The following is an 18055-nucleotide window of genomic DNA, read 5'->3' on the forward strand; positions in this document are numbered from 1 at the left end:
TTTTTTGTTCTTTGTTTAGGCAAGTTAGAAAATCAACACTTAATCCTAACGCAAAAGAGTTCAACCCTCGATCTTTTGCTCAAGTAAGTTATTTGATGCTGTTTAACGTTGCCTTTGAGTAGATCTTTATAAGCAAACCTTTTACTTGGAGGATAATCAAGCTAATCTTGCATGTGCATTGCTGAACTCTGTTTGTAGCCGAAACCTTCTACTACACCAACCTCCCCTCGTCCGCAAGCTCAACCCAGCCCCTCCATGGTGGGTCATCAGCAGCCAACCCCAGTGTACACTCAGCCTGTTTGTTTTGCACCAAATATGATGTACCCGGTTCCAGTGAGTCCAGGCGTGCAGGTAAAGCTCAGCGTATGCTGCACACTTGTTAAGACTTTTCAGATGATTGTCCGCAAGTTGAGGAGGCTTGGGAGATCTGAGTTAAAACAGTGAAATGTTACTGTTGTAAATATGGGCACAGTTACATTGTCGTTAAGTTTTAGTATTTACATAGCTGACTTTACCCAGTGGTCCCTCAAACTAGATGTTCTAATACTCTCAAACACTTGTAAATTCCAGCAGTTCTTAGTCACATTTATTGTTAATTTGCCCAGAATTCCTCCCTAGTCCTCCATGCATAGTCTTACTCTCTTAAGTTTTAAGCAACTGTTTCTTCGTCCTTAGCTTCCAGCTGTATCCCACTAGTTTCTGGTCGTTGTTGGAATTAGGATTTCAAATCTAACTGTTATAAAGCCGTCTGATTTAGTACATTGCTTGAAGCAGCTGCAGTATCGTTACTTGACTGGTTGTTGCAAACCATATGGTCTTAGTTGTTTGTACATGCAGTCTTAATCATAGTCATCCAAGAAAATATCATAGGTTAGGCAGAGTTCACTAAACCATGTAACATAACAGAGTAAAACACATCAAAGCTGAGTGGGGCCCCCACCCAGACGCACACTCGCTTTATAAAGGAATATCATAGCTTCAACTCCGCCTTCTCTTTCAGCCTTTGTATCCTATTCCCATGACGCCCATGCCAGTGAACCAAGCCAAGACATATAGAGCAGGTAAAGGTGAGAATAATACTGCCTGTTTGGTTCTTAGTCTGCATGCAGCATGAATAAATTACGAATGTTTGTGTATTTTCTAATCCACGTTAATTTGTTTTCGGTTGATATTTTAAATGCTGTTTTTCATGAGGGGAAGTAAGTGGAAATACTAACGCACTTCTAGATGAACTAATTCAGACAAAACATGATAAGTTTGAGTTAATGGGGAGTTGCTTGGTTTGGAATGTGATTTGACAGATGGGAAAACATCTCTGTTACTTGGAACATTAGGGTAAGCTGATCATCTTCTACATTTCATAAATGTTACAGGTTTGTTTAAAGGGAACTTTCTGTAGTGGTTTTCTGTACTGGTTTACAGCAGAGCCCTGAGTGGTGCTTTAATAGAAGGGTGTTTTTGTCAACAAGCAAAATCGCTGTTTCTTCAGAAGGAGTATGCTATGCTACTCTTCTGAAAGGAACTTGCTGCTGGTTCCAGTTTATTTTGCATTCCTTCTGCAACAGTAACTGAACAGCTGGACTAACAATACCATGTTTTTAACAAGTGACACCTGTGGCTGTGGAGACAAGAACATGTGTGGCGAGATGCACTCTCTTCTGTGCAGTGCAGCGAAGGAGCAGAAAAATGATGGTCTTGTTTTTATAGTCACGTTTCAGATAATGCTCTAATTCTACACAGTGCATGCTTTCTTGCGATTTTATTCAGCAGTTCATGATGATAGGTTCCAGTGCTGCAGCTCCAGTCACTGCAGGAGGAAATTGTTCAAAAGAGCAGTTCTGCTGTTTAGAAATAAACAAGTAGCCTTTACGAATGTAGGGAAGACAAAAACCTGCAATGTATTTCTGTTTTAAAACACACTAACTTCACTGTGGCCTGACCCATGAAATCTTCTGGTTGGTAACACTGGTTGTTTTAATCAGAAATATATTGCTGTGGACTCACTTGCTGTGGGAGGCCACTCTCCCATTCTGAATTCCTTTGTTACGTTTCCTTGTTTTCTGCATATCCATTCTGTGTGCAGCATAGTCCTGAAGGAGCTTCATGGGTTAAAGTTCAGTGCCTTTGTGCTGTTCAAGTTAGGTCCTGTATTTACTTTTTTCTATTGGTGATTTGCAGTGTAAATACAATTATAATTGAGTGAATTTACTGACATCTTCAACATTTCCCTCCTTTCCTCTCTCTAAGGGGTCTGTCTACATTGCACACGGCAGTGGAGTTTACAGGTGCTTGAGTTAGCATAGTTCTTAGTCGCAGTCTCACTGCAGCAAGCTGGAGCTCACCTTGAACTCTCATGCCCTGTTGCTTAGTAGGCTGAATTAGTTTGTTCTGAGTGCCTTGCTGCTGTGGTTCGGTTGGTCGTCTTACCAGGATAGCTCAGGTAGTCCCACACTACAGTGCTCTGCTCTCTTAATCTTTCATCCTTCTACTTACTCCTCCTCCTTCTCTTCTTATAGGTTGACTTGTCCCCTTCAGTGTGGACTGTGACCTAAAAGTTGCTTTCTGCTATCCTGAGGGGTAGCACAGAGCTTAAAAGATGCGAATACCTTAAATTACGGCTGCATGGAGACCTTTATTCTGCTCTCCTCAGCCATAAGCACAAGTAATTCTAACAGACTCAGCTTTCCAGTTGATGGAACAGTTACTGAGTAGTTCCCATAGAGGGTGAATTAAGCCTTTTGAAGGGGACAGGATCAAATCTGATTAATGTAGGTATCCTGATATAACCTTTCTCTTCTGTTACTGATTCTTGTCAGTCTTTCTCTCCCTCCACCTTTCTTCCTTCCTTCACAAAAAAAGCAGGCCTGGGTTTGTGGCCATATACATGGCTCAAAGGCAGTGATGAAAACCAAATGTTTCTTGGAGGAACTCCTTTTCATGCTGTTCCTTTTTGATAGAGCTCTAATACGTGGTTAAAGGTGAGGGGTGAGGTATTTCACTTGGTCGCAGTGACACTGCAATGTAAAACCTCTCAGGAAAATGGTTGTTCTTCGTCCTGTGTTTCTAATGTGAGGCACTCTTTACTTTGTAGTACCAAATATGCCGCAGCAACGGCAAGACCAACATCATCAGAGCACCATGATGCATCCTGCCTCAGCAGCAGGCCCTCCAATTGTAGCTACGCCACCTGCTTATTCAACACAATATGTTGCATATAGTCCCCAGCAGTTTCCTAATCAGCCTCTTGTGCAGCATGTGCCACACTACCAGTCTCAGGTAAGAGTCCTTTTGGCGTACGTGATAAGTCAAACCAGAAATAAGTAAGTGGCTCAGTCCTAAACGCCCTGTTGTCTCCAGTCATAAGAATTCACTCTGAACAGTTTGTGTGTTCTGGAGCATGCCTGGTGGCGGTGTAATGTGCTTCAAAGCCTGTAACAGATTTTAAGGGCAGTTTTGAAGTTGGCATTTTTTATGGATACTACCTTTTTAGCTCTTTAAAGAACTCCTTTTGGGTCATGGGCATCTCCTACTTACATATTCTGAGTATAAACTATTTGTTGTACTCCTCTTACTTCAAAGTCTTTTAAATATACATGTGTAATTGTATAAATACGTTATTACATACGTAAGTTTTCTACGTTATTAGAGTGGCAGAAATTAGATATGCCAGTGGTTTTTCTCAGTTTCTAGCCTACTGCAAAAAATGTCCTTAAATAATTGTGATAGTATGAAATGTTTAGTTTGCTCTGCACTTTAGTGAGGCCAAGCTGTTACTGTTTGTAAATACATAATTGTTGTTTAGATGAGACTAGTTTCTTTGTGGTGGTCCTCCAGTTAACTGCCTGTTTTCTTATTTTTCTTGAATGCAGCATCCTCATGTTTATAGCCCTGTAATACAGGGCAACGCTAGAATGATGGCACCACCAACACACGCACAGCCTGGTTTAGTATCTTCTTCTGCAACACAGTATGGTGCGCATGAACAGACGCATGCTATGTATGGTAGGAAACGTTTTGTGTTATATGTAACTTTTTAAGTTCTTACGTTGTGCAGGGATGTATTTAATCTCAAGCTTCAAACATGGGTATCACTCAGATTACACCAGTAAATGTGGTTTATATTTCGTAAGATGATGAGCAGAGCATTGAAAACTGAGCCACCTGGTTAAAATGAAAACTCAAGTATGCTGATTTCAGTAGGATGCCAGTGACCAAGATGAATTTTCAACCTGGGAGCTGCTAAAGAATATCTGCTGAAAGAAGTTTGTTCAAGTTCTCTTGATGCTCTTGACACAACATCCCTTGATTGTTTCTTGATTATAATTAGGACTTGTTTTATTGCAAGGCTAAGACCTCAGTTTCAAAACTTGACTTTAGTTCTGACAACTAGTGAAATGCTGTCTTTATGATACTACTAGCATTATTAACAGTATGAACACTGCTGTTAAAATAAAACTTGTGTTGCTTACCTTTCTTTTTTGGTAAGTCAAGAATAAGTATATGAAACAGCTCATGTATTGCTCTGACTTTTGACAGTAAGTCTCCAGCATTATCAGATGGGCATATTTCACTTACAGTGAAGTGCTGAAAATGTGGGTTACCTTGTTACAAAGTAAAATGTGAAAGAACAACTAAAGCGTTATAAATGTATGATAAATCAATGCCCAGTTCAGAGGAAGAAAACTCACTGCAAAACCTGCTATTGAAGGAGGTAGAATCAAGGTTGCTAGAAGGCTTGGAAATTGTCATAAAATGTCAAAACAGCAGATGGTCTCTTGAAAACGTGGCATTTCAATACTTGTTATAGCATCTGAGGAAGACTTTTATTGGGTCACGTATATTATTGACTTAGATTCTAATAAAAGATTTTCTCTACCTTTAGACATCTTTGTATGTTTTCCGGTACTTAGTTTTACACTGCTACTTAATGGAAGTCCATGATGTGTCATGAAAACTTAAAAGACTAAGAATCTGAAGTTTAGTGTGAAATTAATTCTGATTTTTAAAAGCCTGTGTCTTACCCATCTGAAAACATCCTGTCAGATCTCTGCAGTGGTATGGTGACATAGCTAAGAAATAAAAATAATAGAGAGAGACCTTTTTTGACGCTTGGAGGAAGAACACTTCAGCTCATTTGTCCTGAAGCTGAAGTGGAAGTTACTTGTAGAGATTAAGTCTTTCCCTCACAGGTCCTTGCTAATTGTATTACTTTGATCTTTTCAACTCTTGTGCTTGAGGTGTCCATGTAAACAGATCTTCTGTTTGCTTTTTCATTAGATTAAATAGAATTCCGATAAAGTGAATGATCAAAGGCTTTCAGACCTTTATTGGTGAAAACTCTCCTCTCAAATCCTAATTAAAATAAAACCAAACATGAGATAATCTGAGATTTGATTCAGAATGGTTGCATGTGACTTCCTAGCAATTTCCCATTGTGCACCATCCTTATCTTCTGTAACCGGTGGGTTCTACAGCATTGAAGTACAAGCCTGTTCCCTTGGTTGGCTTTCATCAGATGTCTGTGTAGTTTTTTCACTGATATTCTAAATTACAAGCGTTAGATCTCATTTTGTGTTGGTTTTGCAGCTTGTGTGTTGTAGGTATGTGACTACCTACCAGTGCAAACAACTAAGTTGGGTCAAAGTTGAGAATTCTTTGGTATTTCCTGCCATGTAATTAAATATAACTTTTCCAAGAGCACCTGATTTGACAGAAATTGTATGTCCTCCTGTGCTTTTTCAAGTAGCTACTTGGGGACTCTTCTAAACATTCTCCTGCCTTCCCAGTAAACGATCAAGTGCTTGAAATTCTTGTTATTGAAACCGTTCAACCCAACTGGATCGTGAACTCCATATGAGACACTTTTGTGCAGATGTGTTTATTGCCTAATGAACGTGAATTGGCTGAAATGTACCCGTAACCTACAAAGTTTACAGTCAGCTGCACACGAAATGACTTCTGATGTAGTGCAGCACTATCTCAATTCAGATTTTTGCAAGTCCTCCATGTGCTGAGTACTTGAAGACGTTGCCTCTAGATGGATTGTGTTTCCTCAAAATGTGTCCATCTGTAATGTGTTCACTTCAGCTTCCATTTATCGATACGGGAACGTTTGGGAAAAATATAGATATGCCTAAGGTGATAAATATATACTGCTTATGGAGTACATTGCTAACGAACAACGTGCTGGAATCATTCACAACTGATTGAGTGACTATAAGAAAGTATCCGTAACTTATGTTCTGTATTTCGGGAATCTTAAGTTTACCCACAGTATCTTTGAACTAAATATACCAATGCACATTGATTCTGGTCCTCTTTTAAAACTAATTTGAAAGTACAGAATAACAACCTCCTGAGAAACAGCAACCACTGCTGCTTTTGATTTCTGGAGCACTTGCTCAAACAACTTCCTTTTGTCTCTTTAAAATTGCTGTCTGGTTTTTATATTTTTTTTTTCGTTTATTTTTTTCCCCCCATTGATATCAGAATGCAGTGGGCTATAGTGCCCTTCTATCCTTCAAGGTACTAGTGCTTTCTTTGAGATAATTCTTGCAAAATTCACACAATTTTTTTTCTGCGCATGTGGTAGAAAGAAGATGTCTGCAAGGACAACTGCACTGAGACGTGGGGGCTGGGGGGCGCTGCTTATGAAGTATTCTTAAGGTGTGAAATGTTTTCTGGTGAGATCTGAAACTCCATCTTCCCTAATGGCTTGGGATGAGTTGAAAGTCCGTGGCAAGTAGCAACTGCCTGCCAGCGAAGAGAAATGCCTGTTGGTCTGTTAAGCGAACGACCCTCACTGCCAAAAGTTTGGGGTTTGTTTTCCTTCCTGTCTCGGGAAGAGACAGCTGAATCCAAAATACATACAGTGACCTACACTTTTTGATAAGCACTCTTCCAGTTTAAAGAAAAGTATTTTTGTCTAATGCTGTTTAACGGGATATTTCTGAGCTGCTGGGATTTCTTTGCCAGTCGTTACAGTGTCCTGCTTCTGTTTCACAACGTGCTGTTGACAAGAGCTCAAGAGAAGCTGAGCAGCTGAGCTGCATGGTCACCAGTAGACCCATCTAAACGTATGAAGGAGGAGTGTTAAAATCATGGGGTTTTTTCCGCTGAAAACACAATTGGGAAGGACAATGTTCAAGCAACTATCTTTCTTCCCATCTACCAGCCAGACGATAAAAATGTCCATTACACACTTCAGCTCGTAACTTCTGGAGACGTGAGAGCCACTTAGATGTTCTTGTCAAGGAGAGTTTGAAATGCAGGCAGTGCTGAAGCAGAGCAGTACACACACCTCTAACTGCCACATGCACATCCCTGAACGCGGAGTTGTCGTTCTTACCCTGCTAAACTGCACGTTGGTTTCCGAATGTACTGTCTGTCTCGAAAGTGTTGGCTCTGTGTGATCTCCCTGATACCAATGTTACTGGGCTGGTAGAGTTTGCTGGCCACGCTTTGACTGCTTGGTCTGTCGCACAAAGACCCAAACTTGTCTTGTGCTGTTAGTAGAAAATTTGGCTTTCTAACTAGAGGGTGGATATATGCATTCCTGTGACAATGAACTTGTGTAGCTGAATTGCCTGTGTTTTCAGATAACTGGAGTCCTCCGAAAAACTTAACTTTTGTGTTTAAAAAGAAACTTGTGTAAAACCAGGCCTTGGTTTTATACAGATGCATTTCCTGTTTTTTGTGCTCTCATTCCTGTCCCCATTCTCCCTTCCCCTTTCCCCTTCTGCATATGTTTTACTGGTCTGGTGTTGTCTCTAACTTTATCTGGTTTCTGTCTCAGCAGTAGAGTAAATTCTATTACCCTGATAGTACAATGGTGGATATAATATAAACTTCAGAGGATTCTCCAGGGACTAAGAGTGAACCAGTCACCAAAGGTGTCTTGGAACTGTTAAGAATGACAGTGATATAGCTTAAAAAAGCAAGGGACCAATTTCTGTTTTAGTGTAATTACGTTTTAACCTTCTTATTACAGTCGACTGTAATAGACCATTAATTGACATAAAGTTTGTTTTTGTGTTAATTAAGAACTGAAGACCTCAGTGTCACAGTTAAGAAGGAAGGCTTACTCGAGACTTGTTGTTTCATCTCCACTCATTTGTAAAACTAAATATCCAGCTCTAATAGCACCTAAGTAAATAAAAATATCTGCATGGTTCTACAATCTTAAAAAAAAGAAAAAAAAAAAGGAAAAAAAGAAAAAAAAAAAAAAGATGCTGACCTTTCCAGAAGACGGGAAGTATGCACGTGGCAAGAGGCTAATTTACCTTTCTATTTCCCAAATTCAGCATGTCCCAAAATACCATACAGCAAGGAGACAGGCCCTTCTTTCTACTTTGCCAGTGAGTTGGGTTTTTTGTACTAATTTTGATTGTACAGAAAAGCACTTTCTAAAGAACAGATGTTAAAGGAATGGGACGTGTTGAGGGAACAAGTTTCCTTGCACCAAACCAGTATGTGGAAAACGCAGGAAGGTTCCTTTCAATGGATGGGGGGGGGGGGGGGGGGGTGAAGCTGTTGAACAGATTTGTATGACCACAGGAAGCTGATTTGTCAGTTTTTTAAAATGTATTTTGCATGTCAAATAATTTGTGACTTTACTACCCAGTCTTTCAATCTGCAACCAGAAGTGAGTGCTGCATGTGGATAGCCTCTGCTTAAAACCTAGCTGAACTGCCTCGCTGCTTTTCCTTCATGGTCCAAACAGGATCTTTAAAACTTGGCTTCCTAAAAGGAGAAGTATGTTGTGCCTGATCTCTTTAAAAAGCTGTGGCTCAAGTTCTGAGCCCCTGGGAGGAAATAACTTTGAGTTGCAGCTGAGGCGAAGGAAGCTTTCTGTAGAGTTACTTTGGTGCCACTGAAGGAGTGCTGTGAACAGTGAACTTTGATGGTACTCTAATGAGAATGACAAGGGCTCCTTGCCGGTGCGTAGCATCGGATGCTTCCTCCTTGGCAGCTGAACGTTATCAGTTACGTGATCTGGCTCCGATGCTCCCGAGTGGGTTTGCTGGTGTCCTACATCAGTGTAAGCGGTGGGAGAGGGGCTGATGTTCTCCATGCTCTCCGTACACAACAGCTAATGCAAACTTCATTTGTGTACATGTACTGGGAAAGGCGAATAACTTAAAAATACTGCCTTGTATGTTCATCATAGCGCTTTAAAGAAGCTGGTTTTTAGGGGGTGTGGTTGCAGGATGAACTGGAGCTGTCACCCAAGACATGGGAAAGGAGGACTTGCAGTTTCAGGGTACTTTTGTACTTGCTCCTGTCCTGCAGTGAGACTTGTTGCTGTGTCTGTCTCCAAGTCCGTGCAGCCTATGCCAGGCACTCTTCTGGGTTTTTTCAGTTAGGTCATGCAAAAGGGATGTGAGAAATACCACTTGTTCTCCAAAAATCTCTTCTGGAAGAGACTTCCTGTGTTTCTTGTACAGACATGGTTCTGCATGAACTAGTGGTGTAGGATGCTGACCTGTCCTGTTTTCATGCGTCTTGGTTTGGTGCACTGAAATAACTTTAATAAGCTCGTTCCTTTCATGGATAATCTTTTAAGTGAAGTCCACTCTACCTGTGTAAAATGACTTCTTTAAATGTTTGTATTATGAAAGAAACATTTGCTATTTCTTTGCTTCCTACCATTCAGGTCTTTTAAATGTAGTTATCCTCACCATCTTACTGGGTCTGGCAATAGTTTTGAAGTTTGTTCACTGGTCAGTTCTTGAAAGTAGTCTCTTCAGTGCATCTTTGGACAATGACCAACGATGACCACCATTGGCAGCACTGAAATTCCTACCAGGGAAAATATGAAATTACGTTATATGTTTTTTGCATATACCCTTGTAGCTGGGAGTTCTGCTTGATTTCTGCTGCTCTGACCTCTTTTGATTTCAGCTCCTTCTGTGGCTTTGGTGGCTGACTGCTACTTGTTTGCCTCTCAGAAAAATGGGTTGCACTTTTTGTAGAGTTGAATTCAGTAATTCAATCCATCTGATATTTTTGCTCACTTCATTACCGAATCACTTGTCTTCACTGGGTATCCCTGCAAGGTTGGTGCAGTTAAATATTTCACGTTAGGAACTGACTTATCAAAAAGATGCTGAAGTGAAGCAGGTTGGTCCAGGGAGTATTTTTGGAGGAAAACAACTTGAGTCATAAAGGGTGAGAAAAACAGTGTATTTGTGCTGGAATGAGCTGAGGTTTCTTGCAGCAGGGATATACGCAGAGCTGTTTCGTCCTTTCCTGGAGCTTTCTCAGCACTTTCTTGGATACTAGATAGCTATTTGGAAAATCTCTAGAGTACTGACAACTGGGGGAAAATGTTGGATAATTGGTGATTTTTTTTTTTTTCTTTTTTTTTCACCCCTTGTCTTATCTTGTTTGCTATTTGGTACGTGTAGTGAGCTGTTTTGATGAACAGGCAAAAGTTCTTGAAAAAGTCACAGTGAAAGTGCTTTAGTTGTGGCTAAGCAGCTGAATTTCTCATGACTGTTTTGCCAGACTGCTTTCACAGGCTTGCTGGTCTCATAGATTTCTTTGGCTTGTCGCAAACTATTAATTGCACTAGCTGAACATGGAAAACCTTATACGTTTCCAGAGTTGAAGTTTGAACTCCAGTTTTGAACTAAAAAAGATCTGTGCACGTATTTCAGACTGGCTGCCACTCGTCTTGAACCGTTCTTGATTTGTATGTGGTATCTGTACAAGGATTTAGATAAGTGTCCAAATAACGTTTTTTTTGAAAGGCACTTTTAATATTACTATTAAAATGTAATTTGCAGCAGCATCTGAACTAGTTTTAACCAAACTTGTAGATCTTATTAGAGTAATTTGTTAAAGACAAAATGGGGGAGAGGAGAAGCTAGGCAAATAAAAATTCTTCAGTATAAAAAACCTGGCAGTTTAAATGCAAAGCTATGGATAGAAGATACTAAAAGGTTATGGAAGAGCTGCTACTAGACAAAAACTTGATCCTCCCCCCGCTTCTGTATCTAACTGTTCCTCGGTTTAACTGGTTTCTTAAGACAGAAATTCTTCATTGTAAAGTTTTATTGTACCATATATCTGCTTCAGAATAACTTAGTTTATTATTCTCTTGGCCATAAAGAAATGAAAGATGAATTGCACAAATGGTTTAACGGAGTACCACATTATTTTAGGGGCACTTAACAAGTAGTGTGGCAGGATGTGGGAAGCCTTGAATATCTTACAACTTGGAATTAATTTTCATATACATTTTAAAACCTCTTGAATGGAGTTGAAGTTAATTTGTAGTCAGGCCTTGCCAGCTCTGTGGCTGAGGCAGTGGGATGAGAGCTCAGGGGGGTTTCTGGTAGCATGCCCTTTGGCAAGCAAGTCAATCCCTCTGTGCATTTATTTCTGTTGCTTTGACAGAGATAATAACTTTTTGGCCTTCTTCAGAGTGTGTATAATAATGAGATTGAGAAATTTTCCTACTGTAGGAAGCTGTAAATTTCATACTGTAAAAACGATCAGTGTTTCCACCGATAATTTTCACGTAGTTGTTGTAAGAAGGAGCGATGTTTGAAAGTCAAATAGGAGTGTGGCGGGGATGCTGCTGCAAAATCAATTTTAGTAGTGATATGGAAAAAAAAAGGCTTTTCTTGCATTTCAAAGCTTAATGAAGTGCTGTGGTAGAAGATACTGGTAGTTTTGACAGTGTGCATTGAAAATATTGAGGTGTTTTCAAAGCCCCTCTCAATCAAAAACGCTGATAGTATATGGGTGTGCTTGTACACTCGTGCTTGAATACACTTACATGCTCATGGATAACTATGTTAGGATCAACTCAGAGTGCAGGAATTTAGGATTACAAAGGTATATGAATTTCATCTGCATTAATAGCCTGAATCTGTAGCGCACATCACTGTTGGAGCATTTGCTCAGTGAAGATTTAATCGAGCTTTCAAGACAGCAGGGAGGGATTAAGTGAAATGTGGCAGACAGTTATTTTCTAAAGGAGAAGACCTTCGTAGTGGCCTGTGCAGGGGGGAAGGATCTCCATTAGGCAAAAAGATACTGTCTGTATGTATTCTAGTGAGTTTGAATACGTTAGAACTAGTCTTTGTAGGCTTTATAGCAAGCCAGACTGGAGGAAAACAAGTATTTGCACAGGGTAGCAGTGTGTCAGGGCTGGTTAACAGAGCACAGTAGGGTTGCTGTCTTTCTGAGACTAGCTTTTGCTGAATACTATTGTGCTTTCAGATGCTGGTACGTTTTTGTCCATTTCTCCACCCATCTTCTCTTTCATCCTTTACATACACTCGGGCAGTTCTGTGTATTCATGAACTTAGAGCCCAGCACAGTGGAATTCTTCAGAAGCCGCAGCAAACAGTTACTTGCTGAAGTGAGATGACAGACCTCGCCAGCCATGAATACAGGGGGCAGGTGATTCCAGCTCAACTGTTGCACTCGAAGTGTCTCCCTGTGCTCTGCTTTTCAGGTTTGTTTACTAGGGCGCTAGAAAAATCCATCGCTTCTAAAGATACGCGGCAGGCAGGCCATCAAGTCCTCATATGGCACAAACCCCATTATAAAAGCTGTAACCGGATAGATGGTAAGCAGTAATTAACTTCAGTGGGAACAACAAACAGGTACCAGACCAATTAGGCGAACAGCTGTAGGGAGGATTGAGGAGCAAGTTGATAGTTTGCTTTGACTGTTTTGTGTTTTAGCGCTATTGTCAGCGAAACTAGCCTCGGTCTTGACAAGCTTCATATTGGGGCGAGTAAGTGCACTTTGTCACGTGCAGAATGTAGTGGCAAACTGTGGACTGGTTGTTGCACAACATCTAAAAGCGATAGAGGGGAATAGGCGAAGCGTCTTCATTTTCTTAGGGTCTTGTTTGCGGTTGTACGCTCTGTGTGTAAAGGAAGACTTGCTATCGCTATGGCTTTACGTAGTTTCGTGGATTCCATCAGAAGTAAAAAAAAAAAAATAATAAAATGATGTGGTGCTTTTTGAAGCAGAACAGAGCAGGGCTCCTCAAGGAAGGACTTGTTGATGTTAGTTTGTTGTTGGAGACTGGTATGGCTGTAGCAACAGATGTGGTTTCACTGGTGTGAAAGTTTTATGTTGTTAAGTTTTTTTTCCTTTTTTGGAATTGTGTACCTTATTCGCTACTGTTTCAAGGAATTAAGAATTTCATGGCAATGTTGAGAAGCTCACGGAATGGTGGTGATCCAGAACAGACTCTCTAATTGGCCCTGAGGGGAGAGGCAAGATACGTTATTTTAGCACAAGATACCGGCTTCAGCAAAAATTTGATGCTCAAGCAGCCTCAGTTTCTCAGCTGTTACGTATATCCTGTGTGTCCCTCCAGCTCTTAAGCATACGTGCAGCGTATATACTTTACACTGACTGTACTGTGAGCAATTTCCAGAAGAGTAGCATGGTGAGGTTAGCCAGGTATAAGGCCAAAGAATTTTTTGGATGGTGGAAATAAAAATGGCTTGTAACACCTTTGAAAAGTATATTTCAGGAAAAACTAAATTGTATGAAAATGATAAATTTGGTATTTTAAACTGGTCTGTTTGACAAAACAAAAGATGAAATACTGCTTTTTTTCTATGTAGTATCTGTTACATTGTCAAACTAGGGAAGATGAACTGTCTAATTATGGTTATTTATAGACTTTTCCTGCAAAACCAAACTACACAAAAGCAAGGTAAGATACTCAGCTATTTGCAAGATAAATATTTTTTAGAAGGGGGAGGGAATATATTTACAGTATGTTTGAGATACAGTGAAATCTTCAAGTGCAGGTGGTGACTTGATGAGATGCGTGTTCTGTATCTGTTGTTAAATATTATTCTTTTTCATCCTAGTTTCCACTGGCTCACTTGCTCAGCAGTATGCCCACCCTAATGCTACCCTGCATCCGCATCCTCCGCATCCTCAGCCTTCTGCCACACCAACTGGCCAGCAGCAAAGCCAACATGCTGGAAGCCACCCTGCTCCTAGCCCCGTGCAGGTAACAGAACTCAAGGGGGTGAAGGAATGTCTTTAAATTGTATTTAATCTGCTCTGCTGGAAGGTATTGCATCTCTCTGATGCTTGACATCAATATATTGGTTTCCTTGAGAGGAAAAATGGTAGGATGGAGCAGTTACCCAAACAAACTACATGTGACAGATACCGTGCAGTATTTGCCTAGATGCCCCCCTGTTTTCTGGAAGGAAGGAAGGAAGTAGAGCTATATAATTTAATTTTTCTCTGCTTACTGTGGCTAGGACTCAAAAGGTGGTAGGCTTATGACATAGTTTGTTAGATAAGCTAGCAGGGAAACTTGTTGCAGTCCCTTTTCCTTAGTAAGGACCAATATCAGAGTCCAGCCATTCATTTCTCGCTCATCATGGGATGAGGTATAGCTTGTTTCCGTGTAACAATTGAGGAAGGATCATAATTTTGGCGGGGCTTTAGTATGAGTGGAGCTACAACTGGAAATAGCAGATAAATGCTGAGAAGTATTTGATTGTATTTTGTCAAAGACAAGCAGCCGAAAACAAAATAGGCCTCATGATAGTGCTGCATGCCTTAGTTCCCTACCGGTAATAACTTTGCGCTGCTAAGCGCAACTGTGGCATATACCCAGCTCCATGGTTGCAGGTTCTCCTTATTTTCACCTGGCAGCCTATGTTCAATTTTCCAGACTCCTGCTCCACATGACTTCCTAGTGCAAGGAGAAGATGAGCCAGGTGGAACTGAAATGAGTTTCCTCATGGCCATAGGTGTAGTGATCCTTGGATCTGCCATTTAAAAGATTCACTATTGCGAGCGGTTTTGCAAATGTTTCTTACGCTAGTTTACAGAACAAACATGTCTTTGCTTCTTGGCCATGACCTAAATGATCTTCTCTCTCTTTTTTTTTTTTTTTTTTTTTTTTTTTTTTTTTTGCAGCATCATCAGCACCAGGCTGCTCAGGCACTCCACCTGGCAAACCCACAACAGCAGTCGGCAATTTACCACGCAGGTCTAGCTCCAACCCCACCTTCCATGACGCCAGGCTCCAATACGCAGTCTCCACAAAATAGTTTTCCTACAGCACAACAAACAGTCTTCACCATTCATCCCTCCCATGTTCAACCTGCATATACCAATCCGCCACACATGGCCCATGTCCCCCAGGTAAACACAGTTTAACAACCTTCAAGACTAAATGTCTTAATGCCACAAAGTTAGGACAGTCGGGCCTGCTGAAGTGATTTCCATTCTGTCACCTCTCAGTGCAGACTACCTGTTGTGTTATTTAGGTTTCTGTCTGTACATTGCCTTTATTTAGAATTTTACAAGATATTTGGACCTCAGCTTCCAACACCCAGTGCATCTACAACTGTAGTTTAATGAAGACATCTTAAGCTGGCACTGCTACTGAAAGAAATTGAGCTCTCTTCCCAGTTCCCGGCTCCCACCCTTGTCCTGCCCCACCATTCTGCTCACAGAACTGTTTGGCCATGCAGCAAACCAGACTGGGGACATGATTCAGCTGAAGTGTGCCTCCTGTACCCCCATTTTAGGCTATTGCTCAGTCAATCAGTTCACTGCTCAGGTTCACTGCATGATCACAGGAGGAGCTGGCATACAGAAAGGTTGGAGGTGAGAGCTGAGTGGAGGAAGGCTGAATTGCTGCTTTTGGTGGCAGTTTTAGGTTCTGCATTGCAGTCAAAATTATACAAGTACATCCAGTAAAGAATATTACACCAGATTACTAGGGAGTAGCCAGGCACTGCGATAGGAGATAGGTGAGATTCAGTTCAGATGACTGCAAGACAATCCTTGCCGAAAGAGAAAACCGTGTGTGCGTGTGTGTGTCTGTGTGTGGTTCAAAATGAACTGCTTATACAGAAGATTCCCGATGATTGTTGGGCAACTTAACAACAGTCCTTGCTTCAGGATCAGAAACCGACTTCTCTTAACTGCTCTCTTGTGGTCAACTCACCGAAAAAAAGGATTTTGGGTAGGGAAGCACACGATTGATTAATCAAGCGCTCTGCGTAAAGCAGTGCTACAAAGATTTTTTTGACGTTTACTAAATCTCATGGATTTAGTGAGCTCTGTCAAGGAACAGACAATTCATCAGTAGTTTGCCTGCACAATTTCTTCTTCAGTCCAAGAACTTGGTGTCTGGCTTACGCCTTCTCATACAGGTTGCCAATAGTTTGGGATATCATAACTGTAATTAGGGAGGTTAGTATAATAGCTGTCCAGTCCCTTGCAGAATTCTGATAAAATCTTTGCTTTGGTCCCTGGGACAGTCAGTTAAGCCACTGAATTAATAGTAATTTAGGGATTGTTTTACTGATGTTGAGTTTTCAGCTTTTTAATTCCTTTAGGCTTTTAATTTCTCTGCTTTTGTACTGTGGGAGGATAAGGAGAGGATGTCCAAACTTGCCTACTGCTGTGGCGTCTTGCTGCGTCCTCCCAGGCTCTGGTTTCTGCCAGAAACGAGATACTTGCTCTGCTCTGCTGTCATGGCACCGGTGTGAATGCCTAGGTTGTAGAGCTTCTCAGGGTGCCTTACATGCAACCCTTGGGCCTTGCTGCAAGCAGTGCCGTGCCTTGGAACGGGAAACGTGTTTGTTTCAAGGCCTCCATAAAGGCAAAACCGTACATGAGTTGCGCTGTACACGTCACGGCCAGGCCTGCGCCTGTGCTATAGGGTGCGACCGTTGCCTTCCTTTCTGTGTGCCAAGCACTTAATTAGCAAACTCTGCTAAAGCAAATCAGACGCAACTTTTAGTCAGAACTGACTGCTTAGTCAGGATTTTTTGGCAATCACAGGCAAAGCCTGTTTTACCCTTGATTTTTGACCTACGCAGTCTCTTCTGCTGTAATTTTTTAGGATGAAAACTACAATCTGTACTCTGTGACACTTACACCAAACTAACTGACTTTTCAAAATGAAGTAGTTCCCTCAAAAATCTCTAATGAAGGAATAACTACAGGTCTGTAAGAAATTTTAAACGCATGTAATTATTCCATTGTGGGGAAACTAATCACTGGATTTAAGAGTTTCTTAGCAGCCTCATTTCCAGCTTCTGAACACAATTCTGAACTACCACGTAGTAGGAATTTCAGTTAGGCTAACACAGGGGTTCAGCTGCATTTCCCTTTAGGTTATCAGATGAAACTTGAGCTGTTAGATATCTCACTTGAGAAACAGTACTTCAAAATTCATTACGGAGTACTGTCAGCTGCCAATTTGCAAAGCATTTGAGCCACAGCAGAAATTTTTATCCAATGTGTGTATCGAATACAGCTGCTGTATGAATATCTGCTTCATAATGATGGCTGCTATAACAGCATGTTTGTCAAAGTGAAAATGGTGCTGATCCTGAAAGGTATTTCTGTTTCACAGCCTTATCTTCTAAGCCTTTTTTTAGAGCAAGAGTGAGATTTGAATTGCAGTTCCTGCCTTTAAAGGCTTCTTGAGTGCTCCTAATACAGTGCAAGTCTGATAAAGAGTTTGAGGAATGTCTGTGATGAGTCAAGTAACCTTTTTGTCTTTAAGAAATAAAATTGTAGCCACTACCTGCGATCTGTCTTTACTGGCATGTGAAACTTGGGAGGCTGTGATTATTGCACCGTAGCGCTCTGAACATGGGATATGGTAGAAGGACAAAGCAAACCTTAGATACAAATGCTTTCCCCCCCCGCCCCCCCCAAGAGAAACCCACCGAGAGCTCCTAAGATTTCCTTAATGTCTTGTGCTTTTAAGAAACTAGTGTTTACTAGCTTTTTAAACCAAAAAATTGATGACCTCTAGAGTCATGAACTGCTCTGAGCTAAAGACGCCGACTGACAAGTTACTGCACTCGTTTGCCAGAGGGTGATCAGCCATCGTAAAGATTAATCTCCTTTTTCCGCTGAGACTTAACGATGATTGCATAGATTACACAAGGACCTTAACTGTGATGAGCTTAACTGGAAACAGAACAAAGCCGACCTAACAGTGTAAAGGGGTGACTGCTTAGACGAGCAATAATGTGGGCACAGGTCACTGGAGAGAGTGGTTTCTAGCCCAGGG

The 18055-nt window shown here is 41.1% G+C and overlaps 1 protein-coding gene across 16 annotated transcripts in view; it reads left to right on the top strand.

Annotated features, from left to right (window-relative positions):
* ATXN2 (ataxin 2) overlaps nucleotides 1-18055 on the top strand; it is a 52456-nt gene that overhangs the window by 32188 nt on the left and 2213 nt on the right. For 10 of the 16 annotated variants that reach the window (XM_054219692.1, XM_054219686.1, XM_054219691.1 and 7 more), the window contains 8 exons: nucleotides 20-83; nucleotides 199-351; nucleotides 1001-1067; nucleotides 3092-3276; nucleotides 3870-4002; nucleotides 8304-8357; nucleotides 13857-14002; nucleotides 14929-15156. In XM_054219692.1, the coding sequence (XP_054075667.1) occupies nucleotides 20-83; nucleotides 199-351; nucleotides 1001-1067; nucleotides 3092-3276; nucleotides 3870-4002; nucleotides 8304-8357; nucleotides 13857-14002; nucleotides 14929-15156 (1030 nt within the window). The remainder of the gene's footprint in view (nucleotides 1-19; nucleotides 84-198; nucleotides 352-1000; nucleotides 1068-3091; nucleotides 3277-3869; nucleotides 4003-8303; nucleotides 8358-13856; nucleotides 14003-14928; nucleotides 15157-18055) is intronic. The other 6 variants (XM_054219680.1, XM_054219683.1, XM_054219684.1 and 3 more) reach the window with 3 other exon arrangements.

This window comes from Rissa tridactyla, chromosome 13 (genome assembly GCF_028500815.1).
Source record: "Rissa tridactyla isolate bRisTri1 chromosome 13, bRisTri1.patW.cur.20221130, whole genome shotgun sequence".
Lineage (NCBI taxonomy): Eukaryota > Metazoa > Chordata > Aves > Charadriiformes > Laridae > Rissa > Rissa tridactyla.